The sequence below is a fragment of the Festucalex cinctus genome, chromosome 2 (assembly GCF_051991245.1).
Source record: "Festucalex cinctus isolate MCC-2025b chromosome 2, RoL_Fcin_1.0, whole genome shotgun sequence".
Lineage (NCBI taxonomy): Eukaryota > Metazoa > Chordata > Actinopteri > Syngnathiformes > Syngnathidae > Festucalex > Festucalex cinctus.
The window spans coordinates 28,971,033-28,996,389 of NC_135412.1; the positions used below are offsets into that span (position 1 = coordinate 28,971,033).

Consider the following 25,357-nt stretch of genomic DNA (forward strand, 5'->3'; position numbering starts at 1 on the left):
CTCAAGCACATGGCGCACACTCGAGCCGACATCCTCGGCATGTTTTCGGATGGGACGGCCGTGAACCGGACCTCCGGGCACGACTGGTGGAGCGACGCGCCACCGGAGCCGTTGACGCGCGGCGGTCACCGCCTGGTGTCGCTCTTCCTGGGAGCCATCATGGTGTTCGGCTTCCTCAACAACCTGCTGGTGCTGGTTCTCTTCTGCAGGTTCAAAACGCTGCGGACGCCTTTCAACATGCAGCTGCTCAACATCAGCGTCAGCGACATGCTGGTGTGCGCGTGCGGGACCACGCTGAGCTTCGCCTCCAGTCTGCGCTCCCGGTGGCTGTTTGGCCGGCTGGGCTGCCTGTGGTACGGATTCGTCAACTCTTGCTTCGGTGAGTGCAGTCGGTGCCGGACGTGGTAAAATTGGCTACTCCACTCAAACAGCCAGTACTTGAGGAGAAGCTGACGACTATAGTAGAAGTCATTCAGCGCCTTTATTTGACAGTAGAAAAGTGTAGAAAAGATAAATAAATAAATAAATAAATAAATACATACATAAATGCCAGTTGTCATTTTGACAATTGGATGCAATTAAAAAAAAAAGAGATGAAAAGACAAAAGTAAAACTGCACACAGGTTGAAATTTAGTCAACTTGCATAATAATATTTAAAAAAAATTATACTACATGTTAAAACAGTCTATAAATTATCACTAGTAGGCTACAGTTCATTATATATATTAGGGGTGTGAATTGCCTAGTAGCCTACCTGACGATTCGATCCATATCACAATTCATAGGTCACGATTCGATTCGATACCAATTAATCCCGATATGAATTTACAAGTCGATTGTTGTGATTTTTTTTTTTTAACTCAAATTTAGAAAATACCATTCAGTAAACTTATACATGTACACTGTAAGATTTGTATGAAAATGTATTATTTATTGATCTGAAACTTCAGTCTTAGAATTGTGAGCCACTGTATTTAACAACTGCGATTGGCTGGCAACCAGTCCAGGGTGTCCCCCGCCTATTGCCCAGAGCCAGCTGAGATAGGCGCCAGCACCCCCCGCTACCCTTGTGAGGAATAAGCGGTCAAGAAAATGGATGGATGGATGGATGTATTTAACAAACAGGTTGTAACATTTCTCTTGTTTGAACAGCATTGAAATAAAGTATTAAGGCTTAATGTTCCATTAATATAACATTCTTCCATACTTAAGGTATGAAAGTTAGACGTTTTGTGGAATATTTTTTCATCAAAAATGGATGTTAAAAAATTGATTCGGCTGCCTATTGAATCGATTCGAGAATTGCGTGTTGTAGTATCGCGATATATTGCAGAATCGATTTTTTGAACACCCCTAATATATATATATATATATATATATATATATATATATATATATATATATATATATATATATATTTTTTTTTCATAAAACACAAAAAAATACACCGAATACATATATTTATGAATAATTTCATTTCAGGAGGAGAATTGATTTAAGTTATAGGATGTAGCTGATTTTAACATATCCAGCTATCAACATGAGATGTTTGAGGCAATAAATAAATAAATGATTTTTTTCTGGGTCAAAATATGATTTATGCCATTATTTTACGAAGATGACCATCTGTGAAAACCCCAGCCATCGCTAAACTATCTTGAGCCTCTAATTTACAAGAAACCACCGCCTCCAATGAAAAACAAGCAATCAGAGACATAAAGTGAGACTGAAAAGAAGTCAATCAATGTCACAAATTCACAGGCACAATCATAATTCAAAAGATAAATAATATATAAGATAACATTCAGACCCCTATTTTCATGTCCGGTGCAAGTTAGAAACATGCCTTTGCACCGTTATGGGAGTGAACATACCCGACTTGCTTCACAGCTAATGGAAGTGGTGACTCTCATTCCCATAAATGTCATAAATTCAGCGTAGGAGAGATGCATGATCTACATGGTGGAAACAGAAACATACCCGCTTGGAGTCCATGCAGGAGATGTTTAAAAGGAACTGCAAGAAGATCTGCACGTGTGGCAATTTTTTTTACGGAGGCTGCCGATACCAGTCAGCGATGTTTATGGCGCCCTTTTGAGTTCTGTTCTTCTTAACAGTTGAAACTGTGTTATTTTGCACTTTAATTTATTTTGAACAAAGACTAAAACAGATGTATGATTTGCTCTCACAAAAATAAATACCTCCAAAAAAGTACACCAATTTTTTTAAACAAGATTGAGATAGAGATGTTAGCCTGGGTCAAAACTGATTGTTTAAAAATAAATAAATAAAATAAAATTATATAATCAGCAAGTGAGAATTTTTGAATGTCAGAAGCTGGTCATTTTAGTCTGTCACAGAACACCACACATTTTCCCCAAGTGATTCTTGGAGCCGGCAATATCAACAATTCTCTTAAATAAGGCCACGGATTAGGAATAATAGCTTGATTCTCAGAATTTATTACCATGGCTAATGCTAGCCGGCTCGCATTCCTCCTCACGCTGCAGTCCCTTTCTTTTTTTTTTTTTTTTTACAGAATGTAAGAGCTCAAGGGCTCAATCAATCAAAAACTGTGGTTGACTTTTTTTTTTTTTTTTTTTTTTTTACATCATGTCATCTTGCATCGAGGTGAGAAAAGTAACAAGCCTATTTTGACAAAATACAGAGGGGGGAAAGTATCAGTTTTTAAATGGTTAAAAATCGATGAAACTACCATACACAATCCTGAAAAAATATCTATCCATCCATCCACATTAGAGGTATCAAAATTAGTGTGTTAATCTAATGTTCTTTTAACGCCACTAAATTTGTTTTAATGTGCAATTAATGACCGCCCCCATTACTTGTAAAGCCTGTAGTGGGGGAATTCCAGTTGCAACGCAGCAGACATGTCCACGTCAAAATTTAGCAGTAATAATAATGCATATAAATGTGGAGCCTGGGGTCAAGTTGTATATTACAATTTTAAAAATGTGCAGAATTCCACAATTTACTGCATTTTAAGATGATCCATCTTGACCGCTTATTCCTCACAAGGGTCGCGGGGGCTGCTGGCGCCTATCTCAGCTGGCTCTGGGCAGTAGGCGGGGGACACCCTGGACTGGTTGCCAGCCAATCGCAGGGCACACAGAGACAAACAACCATCCACACTCACACGCACACCTAGGGACAATTCGGAGCGCCCAATTAACCTGTCATGCATGTCTTTGGAATGTGGGAGGAGACCGGAGTACCCGGAGAAGACCCACGCGGGCACGGGGAGAACATGCAAACTCCACCCAGGAAGGTCCGAGCCTGGACTCGAACCGGAGACCTCAGAACTGGGAAGCGGACGTGCTAACCACTCGACTACCGTGCCGCCCCATTTTAAGATTAGATAAATCTTAATATGAAAACAAAAATGCAGTGAGCTGTCACCGTCTTACAAATACAATTATGCCATCTAGTGGCAGAAAAATGGCCTCAACACAAATCAATATCACACAGTACTTATATAGTTTAACACAATTTTTATGAACTATTATGAAATTACTGTATCAATGACTAAAGGATGCAGCCATATTTCCATTAGTTTAACATCCATCCATCCATCCATCCATTTTCTTGACCGTTTATTTCACACAAGGTTCACAGGGGGTGTTGGAGCCTATATCAGCAGGGGGGGTACACCCTGGACTGGTTGCCAGTCAATCGCAGTAGTTTAACATGTTGCCACTTATGTTAACGGAGAGTATGAAAACTTTTATTGTACATTTAGAACAGCTATGTGTGTGTGTGTGCGTGTGTGTATATATATATATATATATATATATATATATATATATATATATATATATATATATATATATATATATATATATATATATATATATATATATATATATATATATATATATATATATATATATAAAATATTACAATCCAGTAGTCATGTATCATACATGATACATTTGGAGTTATAGGCTGTTTCCCACTTGACTCTGAACAATAAGGGATTTGTATGTGCCCAGGTATTGTTTCCCTGGTGTCTCTCGCCCTGCTGTCTTACGAGCGATACAGCACCCTGCTGGTGCACAACAAGCAGGCCCTGGACTACAGGAAGCCTCTGCTGGCAGTGGGCGGGGCTTGGCTCTACTCGCTGGCGTGGACGTTGCCCCCCTTGCTGGGATGGAGCAGCTATGGGCTGGAGGGCGCGGGAACCAGCTGCTCCGTCACGTGGACCGAACGAACGTCTCGCTCTCATTCCTACGTCATCTGTCTGTTCATCTTCTGTCTCGGTCTGCCCCTCTTTCTCATGGTGTACTGCTACGGCCGACTTCTGTACGCCGTTAAACAGGTGGGTCGCTAGAAGTTTACATTAAATTGACTCCTAACTTCAGCATCACTTGTGCGGCCAGGTGGGTGGAATTCGACGGACGAGGCGGCGTGAGTTGCGCATCCTGTTCATGGTTGTCATCACGGTGGTTTGCTTCCTCCTCTGCTGGATGCCGTACGGCGTCGTCGCCATGATGGCCACGTTCGGGCAGCCGGGCCTCGTCAGCCCTGCGGCTAGCGTGGTGCCGTCCATCCTCGCCAAGAGCAGCACCGTGTTCAACCCTGTCATCTACATCATGATGAACAAGAAGGTGAAGTATTATACCCAATTTTTGGGCTATAATAAAGCAAATATAAAGCTGACTATGTCACGTATTTCATAAGGAAACAGTAATTGACACCCATTGAAATCCTTTGGGAATTATTATTATTATTTTTTATTCATGTATTTATTTTTATTTTTTATTTTTTTTTGGGGGGGGGGGATATTTGGGTTCACACCATTTTCAATGTATTGAATGACCGTTTATTTTTTCCCAAATGGATTTCAATCGTTATCAATTACAGTATTTCATTTATCAATGGGGTTGGTTCCAAAAAAAATCCGTAATAGGTGAAATATGCGAAGTAGTCAGCTTTATTTTACCCAAAAATTTGGGGTCCCCCCCCCCCCCCATTTTTCAGATATTCAGTGTTTATCAGTGTTTGGGGATATTTTTTTTGGATGTATTTATTTTTTACATTCATTACAAATGTTTTAAGACTGGGCAACCCCTTACCATATGTTTTATACACTTTTCTCATAGACCTTTACATGTTGTGATATCTCTTTTTCAAACACTAAACGTTCCAACCTTGAAAATTTTTATAAAATAGGTACACTACTGCCAAAAGAAAGAAAAAAAAAACATGCAAAACTGCACAAAAAAAAAAAAAATCAAGGCCGTAAAAAGTGAACCTCGTTATAGCAAGGGAACGCTGTATACACAAATTTTGGCTATTTGTGGGCCGTGCTAGTCCCAAGCCCCGTGATAGTGGGCGGTTGACTGTGCAGTAAATGATCGCATCAGTGGTTGGTTATCACTTTTTTTTTTTTTTTTTTTATTAACACTCTGATTGGCTCCAAAATCCAGATCGTGTCAAGCCTCAAATTTAGCACCTTTTTCTGACAATGCAGGACAAATACTTTCATTTGTTTGACCCCGCCTTCCTCCTTCCATCAGTTCCTCCGCTGCTTCCTGATCCTCTTCCACTGTCGGCACCAACTGACAGAGAACCGTCGGTCGGTCCCAACCGGAACCACCACAGTCCATCTTAAGCGCTTGGCGCTGGCCGTCGGCCCCGTCGCCCTCGGCGATGTCACGGCCAAAGCCTGCGACGCAGAGGTCAACAGCGCCACCCTCTCGGAAAAAATGGAAGCGCCTGCGCTGTCGCGGCCTGACGTCTCCCTGTGAGGTCTTAAAATTGACAGGAACATTCGAGAAACGTCACTTGGAGCCTGAAGCCACCGGGACAGGCGATAAGTGGAGCAGCTTCAAGTGGCTGAGGACTTGCAACTGTTGATTCTGAACAAATGTTAATATTTTTCCTTGTGAAGTCAACCGGATGTGGTTGTCAAAAGTGGAATAAAGTGCTTTCCTCACGGAAGTCAAGACAACAAGTGAATATTTTTGATGCATCCCATGTATTTACAAACAAATAAATAAATAAAAATGCCACAAAGCTTCTCCAAGAGCGAATGGTGCCTACCTATGTCAATCCGTCACCAGCTTAAGGTTGATATAGGTAATAGTACACTCTTTCCTCATTCCTAGAACAATTCATCGCACTAGTAAAATATCTTACCAGTGATGTTTTCCCATTGCTGTACTGTATTACATTTATGCGTATGGTGCATTTGTAGAAGTTGTTTTAAAGGTGTGCCAATGTCATTCGTTCAAAGAATGGCAAGCACGTTATCAGTGGTTCTTAACCTTGTTGGGGGTATGGAACCCCACCTGTTTCCTATGCATTAACAGAACTCTTCTTTACTGGGAAAATAAAATGTGATCCCCCAACCACCAAATTCAAGACGTAGGTATAGATAGGGTTTACTACTGAACAAAATGATCAGGGATAGTAGCCTTTTTGTCAAATTTGTCACTCTCAACAATAAAAACAGCAGAGGCCCCAGAATTGAACCCTGTGGAACGCCATACATTCCGTTATACATGGAATTCATATAGCATATATTCATCTGACCACTTTCTTTGTTTGCTCACCATAGTATGAAGGGTTAAAAATAATAAAGAACTCACATGACGTACCATCACAACAGCCAGAAGTCGACTACTGAGCGCACCAAATTCCCTGCAGCACAGATAGGCCAAGCAGTGTAGCGTGATCACCTGCAGTCAATGATGACTAAGCGGGGTGCATCATCACGAATCACGAGTCAGGTGTGTTTCTTGCCCTCTGCCAAAACCCTGAGACTGACTCACTGAACCCCTCGGGTTTGATTGATAGGTTAAGAACCACTGTAATGGAGGAGGGAAAATGTCAGTAGTGGGTCTATTAGTGCACCAAAATGTCATGTGAAGAAAGAAGCAGAAAAAAAAAATGTATGAGGTAACGTTGCTCTACTATTGCATAGAAAGGTCAGTAAGTAAAAGACCAGCCACTACTAATGCATAGTTGTTAAACTAGTGCTCATAAATTTGCAGTGGCAGAAAAAAAAAAAATCATTATTAGTAACACAGTCATTCTACTAGTGTGCAGAAATGTCAAGCAGTACACTGAGCGACAACACTAATAGAATGACATGTTACTAGTGAGGCAAAACTGTACATTAGTTGACATCTGCATGCAACTAGTACCACCAGTGAAGCACTAGATGTTGTCAAGTAGAATTTCACATTGTCGCTAGTAATACTAATAGCATGCAGTTGTCAACTAGTACACAGTTTTTCCATCATAGAAACAGTTCATGAGCGTGCATTAATGTCAAACAAGCGTGGAAGGCAGTAGTAGAAAACGAGTAAGACATTCATTTCACTAGTGCGCTAAATTGTGCGATATTTGTGAGGTCAATGAGGTCAAAACGCACCCTCAATCGAGGACCTTAAACTGATATTGAAGAAATCCTCAAACGACTTTTCATACCTGCCACATGTTGGAGGAGAAAGTTGATGAGGCAGCACGTTTTGTTTTCCCTTCCAGCACCTGGCCGAGCAAGTGGGCGGAGTCTCAGGACAGCATAAGACGTTCCAGAGTGCCCCATAAGACCTGGTCACACAAAATCCGCCCATAAGCCCCCCCCCCCACAATCGAGCATCTGTCACCCATCAGAACCGATTGTCAGTCAAGTTGCAGGGGAGAAGATTCCACAAGCTTTCAAACCCAGCGAGTCTTTCCGGAGTCCCATTGCGAGACAATTCCGGGACGAGGATGGACGGGAGTCTCCTTTTGGGGATGTTGGGGGGCGGGGTCACTGCTGGGCCAGCAGGTTGCTGCGGTTGGCCTTCATCTTCTCCAGACGTTTGGCGAGGAGGCCGTTGGATGCTTCCAACTCTTGGATCTGATCCAGAGCAGAGCGCAACTGCAGACAACAAACACATGTAGAATTTATTTTGCTTCTCAGATTTGAAAAAATAAAATAAAAAATACACACATAATAACAATAATTAAAAGTATTAAAGAGTTTGCAATTGTTTGAGGAAAGTACCTCTCTTTGTAGTTTTCTCTTCTCGACCTTGAGCTCATCCTCGACTATCTCTGCGCTCTCCGACGCCGTCCTGTAGCGAGTCACCTGACCTTCCAGCCGGATGACCTGGACAATGCAAGATGCATCAGCATAGAAACTAAATATTAGAGACACTGAGGAGTTGACTAATATTCTCAAACAGCTACAGTATATTGTATGGGAAGAAGAAGAAAAAAGCTTGGCTGCATGATGAGAACTTTAACTGTTGCATACTGTTTGGGTCAAATTGACCCATTTTGACATTTGACACAAATAAATTAAACATTTTCTGTCCTCTGATTGGTTCATCTATGTTTTATTCCTGTGAAGGGTTGAGCTTAAAATGAGCACCAAACATTGATTTACAAGGCATGACAATGACGTGACAAAAATTTCATTTCAAGCAAAAAAAAATAAATAAATAAAAAATAAAAAACAAAAACAGACAAACCGGGGATGTATGATTCTGTCATATTTTACTGTCATTTTTTTTGTTATTGCTCTCTCTCATTATATTATGTTTTTATCAATGTAACAATAAGTGCCACAAATGTTAAAAAAACATGCCTAGGAACTATTTAAAGGGATACTTCACTTATTTAGCCAATTCTAGCAATAAAAAGTTAATGTTTTGTCTATAATAAATTTTATATTTTCATTATTTTTCATGTACAAATAGTACCTTTAAAAACACATTTTGCAACTTGCTGTTAACTGAAAATGACATCACAAGGGCTCAGGTAACCAATCACAGCTCACCTGTTTTCTAGGTTTGGTCATGTGACACTCACAAGCTGAGCTGTGATTGGTTACCTGAGCCCTTGTGACGTTTTTGCAAAATGCGTTTTTAAAGGTACTAATTGTACATGAAAAATAATGAAAATATCAAATTTATTATAGGCAAAATATTGTTGGACTGCCAAAAATCCCTTTAAATAGGTTATATCTAGATTGTGGATTTGACTTATTTTATTGGTGGTCTGGAACGTAGAGTAACAATGATATTCATCCTCAAATTACTTTGCGATGTCACCGTGCACAATTCACTAAAGGCCAAGATCTGAAACTCACCGTCCTGTCCATCACTACTTAAATAGATAGGACATCATATGGTTTGATAGTTGTTTATTTTTATCCAAATTTTAGTAGTGTTAAACATAAAAACATACATGTATACTTTCTCTGAAACATAATTGAGGATGAATTATCCAGTTATAATATCAGATGGGCAATTAATACATTCTGAAAAGATTTGTAGTTTCTAATTTCATATAGACAATTTTAATAAGGATACTCTTGGCCCAAGTCAAAATGTGCATGTAACGCTAGATAATCTAATTTAATGGTTAAAAAATATTGCTGAGAAGTGTTGATGTGAATTGAAGAACTCCAAAAACAACAAAGAAAAGGTGAATTGCGTACATTCTGTTCCAGGGTGGCCACTTCCTGTTCAGACTTCACTAGTTTGAACTTCAGATCGCTGATTTGTCTGTTTGCATCTCCTGAGAAGAAAAATGTGCAATGGCAAAGTCATTGAAAAAGAAGAACATGAATCTTTCTATGAACAAGAGGAAGCCTCACTCTGAAGGTCCACCACATGCGTGCCTGTGCCATTTTCCAGATCGTCTTCCTCGGGATTTTGGCTGCCATCAGGCCCAATTCTTTGTCTCAGAAACAGCTGAGTCTTGAGCATTCTCACCTGTTGTAGACGCACATCTTCAACACAAATGAAAATTCTGCAGGATGATTGTTTGTCGCCCTCGTGTGGGAAATTTTGATGACCGTTGTGCTTTGATGATTAAATGTTGATAAGATCGCACCTGATCCTGAAAATTTTCTCTTTCTTCAAGTAGCTTCTTCAGATGCAACTCTGAAATTAGAGCAGGGAATGCATGATTACTAGGAGCATCTCGACCAGCTTATTTGTTCAATCACTACATGATTCATGAAATTTGAATTCAAATTATTTGAATTATAACTAATGGAGAAATTATGTCATGATCATTTCATATCAAATGATTGGCGGTTTGATTCAGAAGATGTAAATCTAACAATTCTAATTAGCAGTTTTTTTTTTTTTTGTTTTTTTTTTGTTTTTTACAAATTCTTACCCCTATGAGATTCTGTGACATCACTGTTGAGAAACCCATAAAGTAGAAAACAGTAGAAAACATGATGTGGTGGGGAAAAATAATTAGAGCTTCATTCAACAGAAATAATTTATTTATTCCCATTAAAAAAAAACAAAAAACAAAAAAAAAAACATGAAATGCAAGACAATCATCAGTGGCATATGGTAAACTATACAGTAACTAGTGATGAATCACTTGTCCTTATTCGGATGGCGGGTAAGCTTGAGCCTATCCCAGCCGACTTTGGAAAAGATCAGAGAAAAAGAAAAATCGAAGGGAACGTAGGCCACTTTGAAATTCTGTGACTTTAATTTATTAAACACACTAAAACAATACATCAGGGTATTCCATATCATTATCATCATCAGCATTCTGTTGGAGGTGATAAGTTTTGAATTTTGTGGTGGTCTACAGCATCATGTCCACTCGAATAGATGATCTCCTCAATGATCTTCTGTTCCTCTGGGCTGAGTCCAGCCGCTTGCAGCTGCTTGCTGCTCCATCTCCTCATGTGCTTCCTCACAACTGTCCATGTCTGCCACTGAAGGCTCCTGGGTAGCCGGCATATTTGTCTCCAGGATCTGACTGAAGCGTTTTCCTTCGGGCAGCTTCATCAGCACCCATTCAGGAGCCGCCATCACCTTGATTTCCTCAATTAAACTTCGAAACTTGAAACTCTGACCGACAGCAGCAGAGGCCGCCGAAGATCTTGGCCAAACTGTGCGGAGGTCTTCAGCAGAAGTGGCATCCTCAGCAAAGGCAGAATCCACAATAACAAAATCGGACATATTTGGATGATCTGCTTCTTCGTGTGGCGTTTCACATTTTTCAGAGGCATTTTCAATGACTTTTTGCTCATACATTGCAGGTAAATCCTCACAGTCTTCACGTATGGGACTTGTTGAGCAAGACGGGACCACAGCGACATTTTCTCTCGTCACAGTGGGAGTCGAGAAACATTGAGCAAGCGGTTTGTTCATTTTCTGGCCTGTCGAGTGGTTGAAGTCGTGCTGCTGGAAGCCTGAAGCAGGCTGACCTGATTTGTGGACTTTTCCCATGGAAGTCCTATAAACATGGGAGATGGACTTTTTACATTTTGCTTGACTTTTGCGTAGTTTTGTGGACAGTCTGGCTTCATTCATTGACTTGACCTTCGGCGTCAAAGTCAACTCAAGGTCAGAGTTTGCATTCTCCTTCACTGTTTGTTTTCCTCTGTTCACGGGCACACAATTTCGTTTGAGTCGAGCGGGAAATGTCCTCATCTGATCTTTTCTTCTTCCTTTCTGATCCATTTGTTTTCTCTCTCGGCTCATGTCCGAAGCTCGCTCGTGCTTGCCGGCCGAGCTGAAGCTGAGCGACTGCAAGGGTTTATTTATCTGATATTGGTGGGATGTCATGTCTCTAGTGTTGCCTGAAAGACCATGAAGGACACATTGGAGCACCAAGCACAGACAAGTAATCAATGACGGAGAGCCGAGAATTAACCCAGATACTCAGGAAAAAAAGCCAATGAGGGTTTTCAATGTACATGAGCGTCCAATAGTTTGATTAAAATCAACTGGAACATATTCAAACCAACAAGAAGTGATCATGCTTTCGGGCAGGGGTGTCCAAACTTTTTCCTCCACAGGATTCACGCAAAAAAATTGTAAAGCTATTTTGAAATTCTTTTACACTAATTTACTAAATTCCAGTATGCACTGTTTAAATATTAAATATTTTTTTAACGGTCACAGCACAGCTTTCTTTTAAAGGTGATAATAGAACCACCCCTGCACTGAGCAGTACAGTGTTCCCTTGTTTATCGTGGGTGCTACATTAAAAAAAATACTTGCAATAATGAAAATCCGCATTTTTTTTTTCTTTTTCTTTTTTTAATTATCATTGATTATATTTTTTCGTTTATTAAATATGTTTTTTCATTTTGGTAAGATTTTTACTTTACTATAAATGCTTTTTCATTCATCATGTATGTTCTTTTTTCATTTACATTCATTTTTCCACTAAAAGTTTTTTTTATTTTTTTTATTCACATATTACAGTGTACAGCACAGTATATATATTTGTTTCCATTTATTTTATGTTTTTTCATTTTGGTATGATTTTTTAGTTTATTATGAATGCGTTTTCATTCATCATTTATGGGTTTTTTTCCCATTTAGTAATTTTTTCCATTAAAAGTATGTTTTTGTTTGTTATACAGCACACAGTATATATTTTCTATCTCCCGAATGCAATGGCATGGAGCGACGGGACAGACATCGTTGGAAAGGTCTCGCCAAGACGAATCTGCCCGTATGTGCCCAGTTGGATGTAGTGTTGGGGAGATACGGTCACCCCAAAACCAAGAAAATGAACAAACCAAAAAGCACGAAAAAAAAAAAAAAAAAAAAAAAGGCACACTGTAAAAAAATCCGCAATAAACGAGGGAACACTATCTAAATCATATCTCCATATTCAGAACCAAAACAACAGCAATGTGAAGGTATGCTGACCATTTTTAAAGTTACTTGAGGGTCACAAATGTGATGTTCATAAATGAGAATGACACACAGTGGAGCAAAAAAGGGGATCAAACCATTCTAAAACTGTTATTAAAAAGAGAAATGTTGTTACTATTTTAGTTGGGGGGCGGAATCTATCTAGCTATAATAACAGCTAGCTTAATTGTTACATACGTCATCTTTTCATGGCCAGAGTCAATGATGGCTAATTTTATCATAGAGGTTTTAAGTTAAAGAAAAATATCTAAAGAATTAGGTGCAATTTAGCAACACGTACCGTAGGCTTAAATATTAAAAATGTAATTACTGGAAAGTCTGGACAGAACAGCAAGACTCAGGCTAGCGTGGTCGCTTTAGTGTCTCATTGTCAAGGTGTGGAAAAGCTTTGCAGCAGACCGCTGGGAAATACTCCAGTCATCGGAGGTGAGTGAATCTATTTTCACGGCTCAAACGTATTTATGAGTAGGCATAAGAAAGATGCTAGACAACATAGCATCCATTTTGTCAGGTCATCGTAAAGATAGTTGATTGACAGTTGCTCATTCAGCACATTCAGCGGTGACCTTTGAAGCCTCATTTTATATACTTGCCGATTTTTTTTTAATCTTTCAAATTTGGTAGGGTTTGTTAACACAACTCTTTTGTATGGTGGATCAAATTTAGATAACGTTTATTTTGAATTTACATGGCTGCGGGCCTTGTCAAATGTTTTATTTAGGAAATGTTGCGAGCAACTAAAAAATGGGCGCAAATGGCCCTCAGGCTGTAGTTTGGGAACCCCTGCTTTAATGTCATCAAATAAAAAAAGATGGATGACATCCTGTGTTAGCCTTACCCAGAATGCTCTCTCTGGTCCCAGGAGCTTCCTCCGCCAATCGGGAATCAAAACTGCTGCTGACTTCATCCTCAGCCTCGTCCAATCTGGGCCCCCCATTGGTTGCGACCTCAGGAGAAATGACCTCTCCGTGTTGCTGCTTGGGAGATGATCAATAATCAGTCACCGATCAGTGACTTGTATTTTTTTTTTTTGATTGGCTGACCTTGTTTTAAAAATAATGCTTAACCAGGCCAAATTGTTGCAAGATGTTGTGTCATGTGACATGACGACATCATCATGTGACTTCTTTTTCTGTACCTTGAGAACATCTCGGAGGCTGAGCACCTCAACTCTCAGCTGGTCACGCTCGATTTGAATGACGTCAGAGATTTCCCTCTGACGCTCTAATGCCTGAGAGGGGCCAAGGACGACAAGTTGGTGTACGGGGGGAGGTAAGTGGTAAGTGGGAGAAAGAAGAGAAAGTGGGTTAAGTAAGGTTAATGGATTAAATATATTAGTATGACAATTAGTGGAATTCAAATCTGCTTGGCGTTTTTTTTTTTTTGTCTGGATTTACTTTGACCAATATTAGGACACTTCATCACATCATACCGCAATCTTCTTTTCCTTCCATTGCAGAGCCTCCTGCAAGTCTGACACCTCCTGAGAGTACGCACGTGTTTGTTCTTGTAACTGTGACACTTCCTGGGGGTGTGGAAGGAAGGAAGGAAGGAAAATGGAAAAGCATTGTGTTTGTTGTTAAAAGCTCATTAAAAGGTGGTTAAGTTTGCCCAAAGAAGATGTTAATCGTGCAACATCACGAGTGGATCTTGCTGAGGTTGCACAGAAGAAGAATGGGATGACACTGCTTTGCACATTTTGTGTGTTGGGACTGTTTCGTCTTGAACTGACCATCAGAAGTTCTTCACTTCGTCTCATAGTCTCTTTCATCTCTTTAAACTGGAACTGAAGGATAATGTGACAGTCACGCTCACGTTCATATGCCTGCAAACACACATGGCGTGGCTACATTACAATTCAATGGTGGGAAGTGATAAAATACAAATACTTTGTTACTGTAAAAGTAGATTTCGTATGAGCCTTTCATTGTTTTGTTATTTGCATTTTATTTTGTAGGGTAAACATAGGAGATGATTTTCAATTGTAAAACTAAAAAAAAAAAATAAAACTTCAAACCGGCAATAACATTTAGTACTCTATTTTCAAACAATGTGATCTGACATCCCATCGACCTACTTACTTTTGTGCGCTCGTCAGCGTGCCGTCGCGCCTCCCAAAGCAGCTCCTCCATGTCGCTCAGTTCCTCCCGCAGAGTTTCCACCTGATACATCAAAGTCGACTTGTCGTTGTGCAGCTGCGCGTTTGAAACCATCGCTCGGCGATACTTCTCCTCTGCTTCTGCCACCGAGTCCTAATAAAGAGTCAGACATTCACTTATGCCTTTAGTAGGAGGACAATACATTTACCATGATTAGACGGATAAGAATAAACATCTGAAAGTCTAACTAGCCATTTTCTAGTCTGTTAACAATTTCTTTATTTTGATGCATCTTGGAGACACAACAAACAACTCCTATCTGACAGTTACTGTACATTTATGTTAGTCACTCTCAACCCAAGAGAAATGAAGGCTTTTGCATACAAATCAAAGGCTTTTCAGAGATTCAATATCAATCCATCACTGAATTAACAGTGCTCAAGCTAACATTAAAATTGCCGATCAGTTAGCGCATGTCTCCCTCCACCAACACAGCTGATTTGATGAACGGGATCGTTATCAGGCTTCTACAGAGCTTGCTGATGAGCTGATAATATGAGTCAGCTGTGTTGGAGGAGGGAGACAGGGAAAACAGGCGGGATACAGGCTCTTGAGGACCCCTGAGCTAGGGTGACAAACGGTGGGGAAATATTGATACCTTCATCTCCCTGATTGACGCCTCCATCTCTACGGAGATTGACGTGTCACAGCTTCCTCTGCGAGATGACGCTCCACCAAGTGACGACAGAGTGGCTGCAGAAAGGTTCAGCGCTGGCCTGGAGCCCTGAGAAGGAGGACAATTTAATAGTGGAAGCAGCCAAGAAATACAGTACTCCCCATCCCTGCTTCAACTGATACATCAGATCAAGTTTTCAGTATGGAAATAACAATAATAGCAATATCACAAAAGTGCCATATTAAAATTGCCATGATAACGTTGTTGTCATGTCAAGATATTAAAACATCCGCTAAAAAGGCGAGGTTGTATTCCATTTGTGCAGTTTTATCACCCTCTGGTGGTTAGTACAATTTCATTTTAATTAGAAATATTTTGGCCACTGCTGTGGTTTTCACTCCCATAAATCATTCAGCTTAACACAGCACTCTATCATCAACCTCCCCACAATACCGTGATAATTATCGCATCGTGAGGTTCATATGGTGATATTTATCATATCATGATGTTTGGATATCGTTACACTGACATCCCTAATTTTCAGTGTAGGAGTGACACTGAAACATGTAACATGCCTAAAGCCTGATGTTCATTGTTGTAGTTAGAATTCTTTTCCTGACCAAAAATATAAATGCAACTTTGTTTACATTCTCAGGGTCAAAGTTAACGTGGTAAGGAAGCAGCATCGTTTTTGCATTTTACATTTAGTGACAATTTTGTTGCTACTAGGGATGCTGTCTGATACCTCTACTTCTATTTACATACCATTAATACCAAGCACCAATACTTGATAATGCTATTAGAGCTTGCAATTGTGATTATTTTATTTTAGCAAATATTGTTAAAAAAAAATCAAAACCATCAGATGTCAACTTTTTAACCAAATAGAAATCTTTTTCGAGTAACAACTTGTCATTTACTGCCATTTGTTAACATCCAGCTACCTGATTTCTAACAATCTTAACATATTTAAATGTAGTATGTATGTATGTATGTATGATTTTTATTATTATTATTATTATTATTATTATTATTATTAATTTAATAATAATAATAATAACATTATTATTATTATTAATAATAATAATAATAATAATAATAATAATAATAATAATAATAATAATAATAATAATAATAATAATAATGTAGTGTCTTGTAGATAAAATATTTGATAAAAAGCCAATGCGACAGCACCATTGTAATATACTCGTAAAACATAATATGTTAAGCTTCGATAACTTTATCAGGTATTCTAATATCTGTTTGGTGCATAAAATTCTTAATGATGCAGCCCCACCCCCATTAAAAACATTTGTACATCTGCGATCACAATCAACAAACAGGGTGTCACGGTCTGCAGTGAGGGGAGATTGCAACATCCCAATAAGAAAGTCTGTCTTTTCTCAATCAGTCTTTTCTTATAAAGCTATTAAAGAGTGAAACGGGCTCCCCGACCACATGAAAAATAACACCAATTTTAATAGCTTTTCATGCGCAGTCAAAGGCTGGCTCCTTGAATATCAGTCCTGTCCACATTTCTAGTACTTGGGTACATGTCCATCAGACGATACCCTCGTGGATACCGCCTGATGGACATAGCCACAAGTATAACTGTTGTTGCTTCAATAGCGAACATACTATGACTAGCACATCTACGATTTATGTATTTTGTGCTTGTTATAGATTTGTAAATTGCTGTTTTGTATAATTCTGCCTCTTTTTTATAGGATCTGTAATTTAATAATGCTGTACTGCGTATCTGATACTTCATATGTTAGTTGAATGTAATTTTGCTGCTTCGTATGTTGTTTGTATGTAGTTTTTGACTGTTATGTAATTTTATTTTATGAGGACTACAGATGGAAATTAGCAGTTTGCTAAATCTGGTGCAGCCATCTTTTTAATGTTACTGCACACTGTCCTTCTAATAAACCTAACCCAACCCATATAAACAAGTCTGAAGAGATGACATGTTAACAATATGAGGCAACTTATCGGGTATTGGCAACAGTGAATTCCCAGTTGTTAGATATTAACCCCAAAGAAAACATTTGTGTTCATTTCTTGCTTGAAATTTATGAATGGCCATATTGCCCAGCCAGGTCAAATGAGCCAAAGACAGAAACTTGACTTACTCTATCTAGGAAGTCTCTGTCCAGTCTCTCCTCCACCTAAGGACACACACAGTCAGACCATGGAGATGTCTTATATTTATGAACAAACAATTTGATCCACTGCACCCTGAAATGAAACTGCAGCTTGTTTCCATCACTGACTCCCCTGTCAGCTGCAACAAAACTCACCACAGGGCTCGCACGAGCTGAACTAGCTCTGGAGGATGCCCGGGAGCCAGAACCGAGAAATGAACTGTAGTCTGAAGGCTGGGAAGAAAGAAAGAAAGAAAGAAAGAAAGAAAGAAAGAAAGAAAGAAAGAAAGAAAGAAAGAAAGAAAGAAAGAAAGAAAGAAAGAAAGAAAGAAAGAAAGAAAGAAAGAAAGAAGTACAGGGAGAGAAGGATAGAAGGAGACGATCAGTGGAAAGACGAGAATATATGCAAGGAAGGAGAAGTGAGAGGATATATACCAGACATGAAACCAGAAGAAGAAATAGAAGGGCTACAAAATCCAAAGACAAACTGATAAAGTGAAGTCACCTTCAAACTGCCTCGACTCCCCACAGACATCCGCTCTTCATCATCCGACAGCTGAAAACACAAACATGAACACACGTTAGCTTTGTAGGATGTCAACAACTTCCAATGACGATTCTGCGGCACATTTCTCGAAGTAAACGTAGTTTAAGAAAAAGTCAGAGAGAGTAGCCAGAGACGATACAGACCGAAGCGATTCTGCGCGAGTGGCGAGAATAGCGCTCGCCATCCTCCTGAAGGCCGCGAAGAAGAAGAGAAAGAGAAGTGGTCATGATAAAGCCAAGAGTCACATATGTGCTTACACCGAAAACATATGAGATGTGTATGCTTGACACCATGCTTGGAATGCAGAATGAAAAATAAAAGGAATTGAAAATAAAACTTTATAAAACAGTATACAACTGTTACATAACAAAAGTTGAAATGAAAAACTAGAAAGCAGCAGTAGTGATGTCATTATCTCGGAATGCTACATGAACACAACAATAACAAGAAGCTCACATGCAGTGTAGCTGACTCGTAAAAACCTTCTAACTCCACCCAAATGACTAAATCGAAAATTTGACTTTGGTGACATCCATCTGAAAACGTAAACATGACTACTTTGTTATGTTATTGGGCATGACTTTTTTCCCCAAACAGCATGATGTTGCCAGCCAGGTCAATACAATTGGTGCAATGCTCTTTTATTAGTGTTTGAAGAGATTAGGTGGTAGGAGGTTTTCATGGGCCAGCGGCAGATGCGTGGTCGTACCATCCACTGCTCAATGTGACCCCATTTATAATCCAGACCATAATACTTCTGTAGAGGAAAAGGATCACAAATTAGAAACACTCCTCCATTTTGATTGTCCTTAGGCGTGTTCATTTTCAGCCTCATGGTTTACACGACAGGTTTTGAAACTAAATTATTTGTTTGATGTCTACGTGCTGTGTGTGCACACCCAAGTCAGAGCGAAAAAGCAATTAGACGCCATTGTGAAAACAGCTGAAATAAAGAGCAGGCAAAGAATTAAGGTTGGAGAAGAAGAGAGATGTGACTCACCGCAGGATGAATGTTTCTAATGACTGATGACTGAAGAATAGTCACACTGTTACCTCTCCTGCTGTCTGACCTCTGACCACAAGGTGTGTCACGTTTGCTTATTAGCACTCAATGCAAATTAGTTGATCAGTGTTGATGAGTGGTAATCTTTTTTTCTTTCAAAGTTTGGGGCGGGAACTTTTTAGTCAATATTGAGATGTGGCTGTTTACCCCCAAAAGTTGAGCTTTTCCCCTGAACTTCATATTTATTATATTATGTATATGTGAAGCGGTTAAGGATGCATATTGATGAAGCTCGCCTCCCATGATATAACACCAAACGCACTTTGACTGAATTAATTTACTTTAAGTGGTGTAAACACCTAATCAATTTTTAATCGGGCTTAAATGGTCCGTAAAATGTGACTGACTCCACAGTTATGAGGACAAAAAATCTGCAAGTCTGCGGTGTACTCGATTTGAACAACACATCCCAACACAGACATAACCATACATACATTTAACTTTATTCATACAGTGTCTAGTTAAAGTTGTACTTTGGAACAATTTGCCCCAACATACCTTTACAATAGACTTTTTATTTGACCATTTATGACTGAAACATTTTTAATTAGTAGAGTTAAACTTTAGCTGTTCACAATGGATACTCCTGAATTCTGGATTCGGGTTTGAATTTCCCGCCCTTTGTCTGTGGATTTGACGTCATGCGAATTGTATATGTGAAGAAGGGAAAATGCAGTTTCATTTTTCAGCCAGAGGTGGGAGTAGAGATCCATAATTTCTGCTTCAGCTTTAAATTCAGTGCTTAAGATATGCAGCTGTACGGATTTATTACATTTCTATCCATTTCAATAGGAAAATTAGTTGTACAGAAATTTGTGTTACGAGCTTGGTCATGAGGCGAATTCAAATCCCAAGTCAAGTCAAGTCATTTTTATTTACATTTCAAACTGTAGTAGTAATAGTAGTAGCACACAAAGAAATTGAGGAAGCTGGAATAACTGATAGCTTGTTGGTAACTCAAGTGAGGTTGAAATCTTTCGAATTGCCATTTTTACAGTGGGCGGCCTTGACTGTTTTCCAAGCAGATCATGCAGAAGAAAAAAAATCCATAACCTCCACAGTATAATATAATAAGTCACAATAATTTTTTAGAGACATCCAATAATTAGATCGAAAGAGAGGTTAAAGCTAATTTTGATCCGATGATTGGTATGTGTTTTGACTCATTTATGACACAAACCAACAATAGTGCAGCGGGTATATTGTACATGCTCTACAATGCCGGCCCGCTTTATCTGCGACCATTTAAAGAGAAAAGTAATTTCACACCATGGGCGCTCATTTGAGCCAATCAGACGGGGTGATAAGGTAAGTGACAGCGTCTCACCTCCTTGTTTTGCTTCTCCAGCTCCTTCATCCGAATTTCTCTGGCTTCTGCCCTTGCAGTTCGTCTCGCCGCCAACCGTGCTTCTGCCTGTCACAGACATTAACCACATCAAGATTTACTTTTCATCAGGAGTTCTTATTTATTTATTTATTTATTTACACCTCCAGAAACTCAACCAAAATGACCAACATTAAAGTACAGTTAAGTAGTAGTTAAATACAACTGGACTGTACTTAGTCACTGTAAACATCCATCCATTTATTTTCTGTGCCACTCATTCCACACAAGTGTCACGGGGGTGCTGGAGCCTATACCAGCCGTCTTCAGGCAGTAGGCGGGGTTAGAACCACTCAAACAAAATCAATAGTGTGGTTCACTAATGGACTGTTTTATTGATATTTTAAATAGGGAGTATTGGTGGTCTTTATTTGATACATCATAGATTTAGGGTTCATAATTAATAATTATATTCATAATGAATTATTATTGATGCAGACATGCAAGTTTTTACATGGCAAGGCTTTGGAGCCTTTATACAACATCCTACTAGCGTGCTGGTTGGATTTTAGATCTCAACAATAATCACAAAGGCTGCAATTTGGAAAGAAAAAACTGCCCCATTTCGGTCTGCCGGCCTGGTCGGCTTTAGTTTTTATACATGTACTGTATATTTGATTTATTTAATTAGTGTCATTCATAGGTTGAGTACTGAAGAATTGCAGTCCACATATTATTTCATGTAATGTGAGATGTTGAAGCAATAAAGCCACAGATATGTTGGCATTATTTTTGTAATATGAATTATGATTTACTTATACCACACTTGTTTCATAAAATTTTGCAAAACTCTTGTAGTGAATGCTTAAAAGACTAAAGGTAAAATGATTTAGTAAGTTAACAAGTGAAGTACATAAATAAACTGTATTAAATCACGGTTGATTTGCTTTTTGTTAGCATAAGCCTAACCTACAAGGACAAAACATTTATGTACCATAAATCTGGTATTATTTATTGTAATACAGATGAATTTATGCCTAATCACATATGACAATCAACACTGAGAGAAAGATCGCAATAGATTATTTTGTAAATCGTTCAGCCCGATTGAATATTGAAAAATGCTCAAACGGCTTGCCATAATTTGACCTAAAAACACGCCAGTTTGGCACGCAATTAGTGCCAGTTTCTGGTATGTGCGATATGTGTGGCCACACTGCAACATTCCAATGGGGCTGGAACAATGCTGAAGCAAAAGTTTGTCAACGTCAAGGAAGTAGCTCGTAGTTGGTAGAACGGGACAGAGTGTCATTGCCATACACGGGAGCCAAAGGAGGAGCTGCAAAGGGCAACATTTCAAGCTAGGTCCCACTGTACATAAAAAAATAATAATTTTAATAGCCTCTTATGTTGCACTGAAGTAAAACAAGCTTGGGGTGACAGATTCTATCCCCGTGAAAACAAAGAAAGAAGAATTTGACCTAATCATACCAGAGCATGGAATTTTACTCCCACTTGTCCTAAAAGTTGACTGAATGAATGAGCGAGCATGACTGCACATTAATGTACATGGAACTTTATTGTTCTTCCCGCTGACCCATAAACACAATGGCAGGCTGGTTCAGATGATTTGTTCAACTTTTTCTAAAAGGCTGCACATGGAATCCAACAAATTTGAATTATGAATATGAATAGGGTTAAATGAAGTAGTGGAAGATCTACCTATCCATTTTCTATGACGTCTTCAGAGTTGCAGGGAGCTGGAGCCAATTTGAGCTGACTTGGGGCAAAAGGCAGGCGACACCTTGGACTGGTCGCCAGTCAATCCCAGCGTAAATGTACAATAGGACAGACAAGCAGAACTTAATTCGCACAGCCTGCATGGCAGTCAGATATGAACCACCAGTACATTAATTATAATCACTCCAATGTCTCACATTGGTAAATATACCTGTTCATGTGATATGCTGTTTTTCGGCAATATCCTTTTCGGACGTGCCTGTATCTATCTGTAAACAGATGGGCGGATCTAAATAAGGTTTTTCAAAAATAGCATAACTTCTAATATTACTGAGGTGAGAGTGAGGGAGCACCCCTCATATTCTTTGGGCTGGTAACATGAACATTGGGAGGGTACCCAATCCCCACCCAGCAATAGTGGGTGGGGATTGGGGATCGATGATACAGGGTGAAAAATGAGCCCAAAGCTGCCATTTGTTTTCTCTCGCTACTACTGACCTAGTGTGTGTGCGTGTGTGTTGCGCCCGCGACCCCCATTCTTTAAGCTTCTAAACATTAATCTGCATCTCAACGGTCACATGACTAGTCTGACACACGTTTTGTCTGCAGCACATATTTTTTTATTAGTAGTAGTAGAGTGGTATTATATATTTGTATGACACTATTTATTTTTTTCTCTATAGTTTATGATTAATAAAATTACAACAGCATTAAAATATGACTATAGAGAAAATAATTCGTCTGAACCGAATAATTATGATAGTTTTTTATTTTATTTTATGAGTATAGTAGTAGTTGCCACATGTATAATTGGTATTATGTTTACATTAACATTCCCAGCATATATATTTGATCTGTGATATATTTGTATTTTGTTCACATGATTATTTTCAGTATATTTATTTTCTTTATAATAACACTAATAATTATAGTTTTCTTTTGTAAATATTATTAGCATTATAAGAGGTTCGGAAAATGGCTGGATGGATATTAGTGTACAAAGCATAAGTACGCTGAATAGTGGCTGTATTATAATAATAATAATAATAATAATAATAATAATAATAAAAGTACTCTTCATTGTTTTTTTTGCTTTTCTTTTAATTTGTTAATATTGATCGAAAGAAATCATTTGGACTTGAGGAAAACTTACCTCCCGGGCGATTTGTTTGAGAGCATCGTCCTCTGCGGTTAGCTTCTCCGCGTTGGGCAGCCTCTTTCTGCCCGGTCCTTGAGTCCCCATCGCCCAGAACTATCCAGCAACGTACCTAACGAACCGAACCTTGGACACACCACCCTTGCGTTCACAAGATTCCCGAACACCAGACAGCCGTGTTGACCATCAATTTAGTGACGCTTTTTAGAGACGTGGGGCTTCAGCTTCAAGTCCAACCTCTCATTGGAAGGTTCGGTGCCGTTCGTGGCTAAGCTAGCGCTAACCGCGCGTCAGAACCACAAAACGCTGGAAAACCGGCTGTGTCACAAATGTCGTGACTCCTCCGCCCCGAAAACTCGTTAATCCACCTCCGTCAACATCCGCCGAGAGTTTGGGAGCCGCCTACGTTGCTTCCGGGACGCAAAGAAGCAAAACACACCTCATGGCGGCGACAGGTGACGTGCAGATAAGGACGCCACTAGATCTACTGAAAGCACCTTACCTTCCGCAGTTTGATGAGGCGGAGGAGGAGGAGGAGGAGGAGGAGGAGGAGGAGGGGGGGGGGGGGGGGGGCTAGGGAGGTGGAGGGAGAGGGGAAGTGCATTGGCAAGATAACGTACGACGTACAAATTCTTCGTTACTGTACTAGAGTAAATTCATTTTTACAGTGACACTTTTTGAAAAGCCAGACATTCCCATGATGGGATTAAGATAATTTCTTGGAATTGATTAAGTTTTTCTTGTGCCTCCAGCTTGTTCAAAAAATAGTCACTATATTATCGTTAAAAAAATATAAATAAATAAATAAATAAATAAATAAATAAACAAATACATAAATAAACAAATAAAAAAAACTCCCCCACTCCCAATGTATCATTAGTTAATTAAGTATTTATTTATGTAATGTGAGTCTGTTCACAATGTGAACAAAATACCAAACATTTTTAAGCATAAAAGCCGGAGCTAAAAAAAATAAAAATAAAAACTTTTTGGGGGGGTGCCAAGTTATCAAAACAAATTCCAAATTCAGTGATGAATCTCACATTGTCAAATCGTTTTTCCTCATTGCAATGAATAGGACTTCCATCCCAGCCTCCCTCCAACAAAATAAAACCCCAAAAAAACAAATTAATAAGGAGAATAGTACTACTAGTGTTAATTTTTACAATAAATTTTAATTTAGTTTTAGTTGGTCTTTTGACTAAAATTAAAGTTTTAGTAATAATTTAGTCATCTGATTGTATTTTAGTTGTAATCCAATTTTAGTCAATGAAAACGAAGAGCAATTTTAATCAACTAAATTGACAGTTTAGTTGATATTTTCCTTCAGCATACAGTTGAACTTTTATACAGAAAATTATAACACACCTATTTGTAACTAGTTTAACACGCAAAACATATTAAATGCAACGGTGGATTTATTAATTGTTTCAATGAAAAATGTTGAACTGACAAGAATATAACTAGTTTTCACCGAAATAAAAAAATTGCACAATTGTCTTGTTTTTCTACACAGAAGATAAAGAATATATATATACCTGTGAGTACTGTGATTTTGAAACCACCATGTTCGATGAAGAACAACCAATCAGAGACCTACGGCGTGACCGATAGCGTGTAAATCATTTGCCATGCACTCGCAGGCACGCTCATAGAATGGCTTTAACGTAGCGTGCGCACCCTTCACAGCCTTGTGCTGACCTGAGCTTCAGATTTACTGAAACTATGGCAGAATATTCACCTCAATGAAAACACAATGTTTGTAATTATTTTTATGTTGATTATATTGTTTATTGTCAACATGTCTGTGAAATGTGCAAAATGTAGAGGAGAGGGAAGGCTGCATAATGTCTGAATGAAATACTCTACATATTTTCTTACAGTTTGAATTTAAAATCACTGACGATGAATTAGACGAGTCAGTAATATTGAG

The 25,357-nt window shown here is 38.9% G+C and overlaps 2 protein-coding genes across 15 annotated transcripts in view; one reads left to right on the forward strand and one right to left on the reverse strand.

The window, feature by feature from the left end:
• Positions 1 to 6,026, forward strand: part of LOC144014436 (opsin-3-like) — a 6,044-nt gene extending 18 nt beyond the window's left edge. The window contains exons 1-4 of one of the 2 annotated variants that reach the window (XM_077514321.1): positions 1 to 379; positions 4,015 to 4,340; positions 4,384 to 4,629; positions 5,542 to 6,026. The exon at positions 1 to 379 is cut by the window's left edge and continues 18 nt beyond it. In XM_077514321.1, coding sequence (XP_077370447.1) covers positions 10 to 379; positions 4,015 to 4,340; positions 4,384 to 4,629; positions 5,542 to 5,772 — 1,173 coding nt within the window. In that variant the 5' untranslated portion in view covers positions 1 to 9 and the 3' untranslated portion in view covers positions 5,773 to 6,026. The remainder of the gene's footprint in view (positions 380 to 4,014; positions 4,341 to 4,383; positions 4,630 to 5,541) is intronic. The other variant, XM_077514322.1, reaches the window with a different exon arrangement.
• On the reverse strand, positions 3,890 to 23,964 carry lrrfip1b (leucine rich repeat (in FLII) interacting protein 1b). 13 transcript variants are annotated; one of them, XR_013282465.1, is made up of 19 exons: positions 23,422 to 23,959; positions 20,532 to 20,618; positions 18,851 to 18,898; positions 18,285 to 18,329; positions 18,100 to 18,150; positions 17,751 to 17,828; positions 17,583 to 17,618; positions 15,430 to 15,555; positions 14,754 to 14,924; positions 14,405 to 14,497; positions 14,105 to 14,197; positions 13,811 to 13,903; positions 13,511 to 13,649; positions 9,860 to 9,909; positions 9,621 to 9,738; positions 9,462 to 9,541; positions 8,022 to 8,126; positions 6,625 to 7,895; positions 3,890 to 4,607 (listed from the first exon to the last, which is right to left on the reverse strand). XR_013282465.1 is itself a non-coding variant. In XM_077514319.1 (18 exons), exons 1-18 carry the CDS (start codon positions 23,509 to 23,511, stop codon positions 7,785 to 7,787), a joined length of 1,614 nt encoding a protein of 537 aa, XP_077370445.1. In that variant the 5' UTR covers positions 23,512 to 23,959; the 3' UTR covers positions 5,984 to 7,784. The 13 variants fall into 13 exon arrangements, 11 of the variants coding, with proteins under 11 accessions (XP_077370445.1, XP_077370446.1, XP_077370438.1 ...); XR_013282464.1 differs by lacking the exon at positions 3,890 to 4,607 and having other exon boundaries at positions 5,984 to 6,834; positions 7,460 to 7,895; XM_077514319.1 differs by lacking the exon at positions 3,890 to 4,607 and having other exon boundaries at positions 5,984 to 7,895.
• Positions 23,965 to 25,357: the final 1,393 nt, after the last annotated feature.